The sequence below is a fragment of the Antrostomus carolinensis genome, unplaced genomic scaffold (assembly GCF_000700745.2).
Source record: "Antrostomus carolinensis isolate BGI_N321 unplaced genomic scaffold, ASM70074v2 scaffold28476, whole genome shotgun sequence".
NCBI lineage: Eukaryota > Metazoa > Chordata > Aves > Caprimulgiformes > Caprimulgidae > Antrostomus > Antrostomus carolinensis.
The window spans coordinates 1,287-3,030 of record NW_010321607.1 but is presented as its reverse complement, the minus strand read 5'-3'; the positions used below and the strand labels follow the sequence as shown (position 1 = coordinate 3,030).

Here is a 1,744-nt window from a genome sequence, read left to right as displayed (position 1 = left end):
CTACGACTACTCCACCAGTGAGTTTGGCTGGCGCTTGAACTTAACTACAGCCTTCATTGACCTCATGTGCCTCCTGGGGCTGGCCAGCGATCGCAAGAAAGTCTCCAAGGAGGTCATCCTGGCTCGGAAAATGCGGACTGGAGATGGGAGTCACAAGAGTGGCTGAGTTCCTGCTCCCCTTCACACACACATCCACACCTCTCCTTTCTCCTTTTTTCTCTGTTTCTCCCTTCCTGACCCCTCCAATCACGCTGGACAAAGGTTTAATGTTCTGTTTACTAACTACTGAATAATGCTACCAGTTTGCTTAAGATAATGAGTTTTAACCCCCCCTCCCACGCTGTATTTTACATGATGTAGTTAAAATCTAGGACTCTGCCTTTATAACGCAAGGCCACCCCTTTCCCTCCTCTCCTTTTCCTTTCTATTCTTTCTCTCCAGCCCCTTTACCCCGTCTCCCGCTTTATGTCATCCTGGTCTCTACCTGGCAGAGGAGCTGGTGGGAAGCAGCCGGGGGAGGCCCATCACAGCTGGCTACGTACCATGGAGTTAACAGAAGCCTGTACCAGCCAGCTGAGAAGTTGAGCCAAAGTCAGTGACCCTCTCCCCACCACCTTCCCCCTAAAATTACTTCCTCTGTCCCTCCTTCTTTCTCAAGGGCTGCTGACAGGCGTGGCATGGTTAAACTGCTCTCCCTGGGAAAAGCAGCTCCATCCCCTTCCCTCGCCATCAGAGAATGGTCTCTTTCCAAGACGTCTCTTGGGCAGTGTTCTCCTTCTCCTCAACACAGATCCTCTCTGGCTAGGGAGAGGAGAGCCCCCAGACTCTCTCAGAGCTCCAGCCAGGTCCACTGGTGGCTGAAGGGGGTCTGGTGGCAGCAGCAGGCACTGGAGGGGGAACCTTGGTGGCCTTATTGCCTATAGCATCACAGCCTCCCTCCCTGCACTGCCCGCTGTGCCCTGGACTGAAGGCAGAGCCTGGCTCTGGGCTCTGTGGTGTCTTTGGAGAGCCACAGTGAGGAGAGGGACAGATGGAGGGCTGTGCCACTGGCTGCTGTGGGGTGGCATCAGCCTGGGGTGGTTTTGTTTGCCTCCACTGCTGAGATTTTTGCCAGCAAATGGGACTTTGCCAAAATGGAGAGGGGGAGAAGTATGTAAACCAAAGCTCTACTGTTGAGTTAAGCTGCTTTGTGTGCTGGACAAGCAGGGTCCCCACTGGGTGGCAGGCAGACGTCCTGGTGTCTGTGCCTGCCCTGCGGATCTGCATCCTGTGCTGAGTTCAGGGAAGGGACAAGAGAGCACCTGCAGGTACAGGGAGGGGTGAGGGTGTCCACGGGAGCAGGTCTCTCCATCCTCCAGAGCTCTGCCCAGGTTGACTCTCAGCCTGAGAAACACCGACGTGGGGCCAGGCGGCATGCCCAGGGTCCACCGGGTGGTTTGCTCGGAGGGAGCAGGACAGGGAGGTGAAAGCAGCTTCTCATTAGTCCCTTAGCTTGCTTCCTGGCCCCCTGGGCGAGCCATCTCGCCACCTCGCTCCTTCGCTGGGGAGGCAGGGAGTGAGGGTGGCTGAGCCTGCGGAAAGATCAGTTATATCACTGAGCTGATGTGGGCAAGCAGCTGGAGGGTGTGCTGGGGAAAAAAAAGTCCTTGTAGATGTTTTTTCCTGCAAGTTGCAGAGACCTCAGCTTATGTTCAGGCAGCAGGTTAGGTTCTGGGCATCACAGCCTTGAGCCCCTCACTGCGCT

At 55.7% G+C, this 1,744-nt stretch overlaps 1 protein-coding gene across 1 annotated transcript in view; it reads left to right on the top strand.

The window, feature by feature from the left end:
• SCD (stearoyl-CoA desaturase) overlaps positions 1-404 on the top strand; it is a gene marked incomplete at its 5' end in the record, with an annotated part of 14,413 nt that extends 14,009 nt beyond the window's left edge. Inside the window, one exon of the mRNA XM_010170001.2 lies at positions 1-404. This exon is cut by the window's left edge and continues 26 nt beyond it. Within this exon, the coding sequence (XP_010168303.2) occupies positions 1-166 (166 nt within the window).
• Between the last annotated feature and the right edge of the window lie 1,340 nt (positions 405-1,744).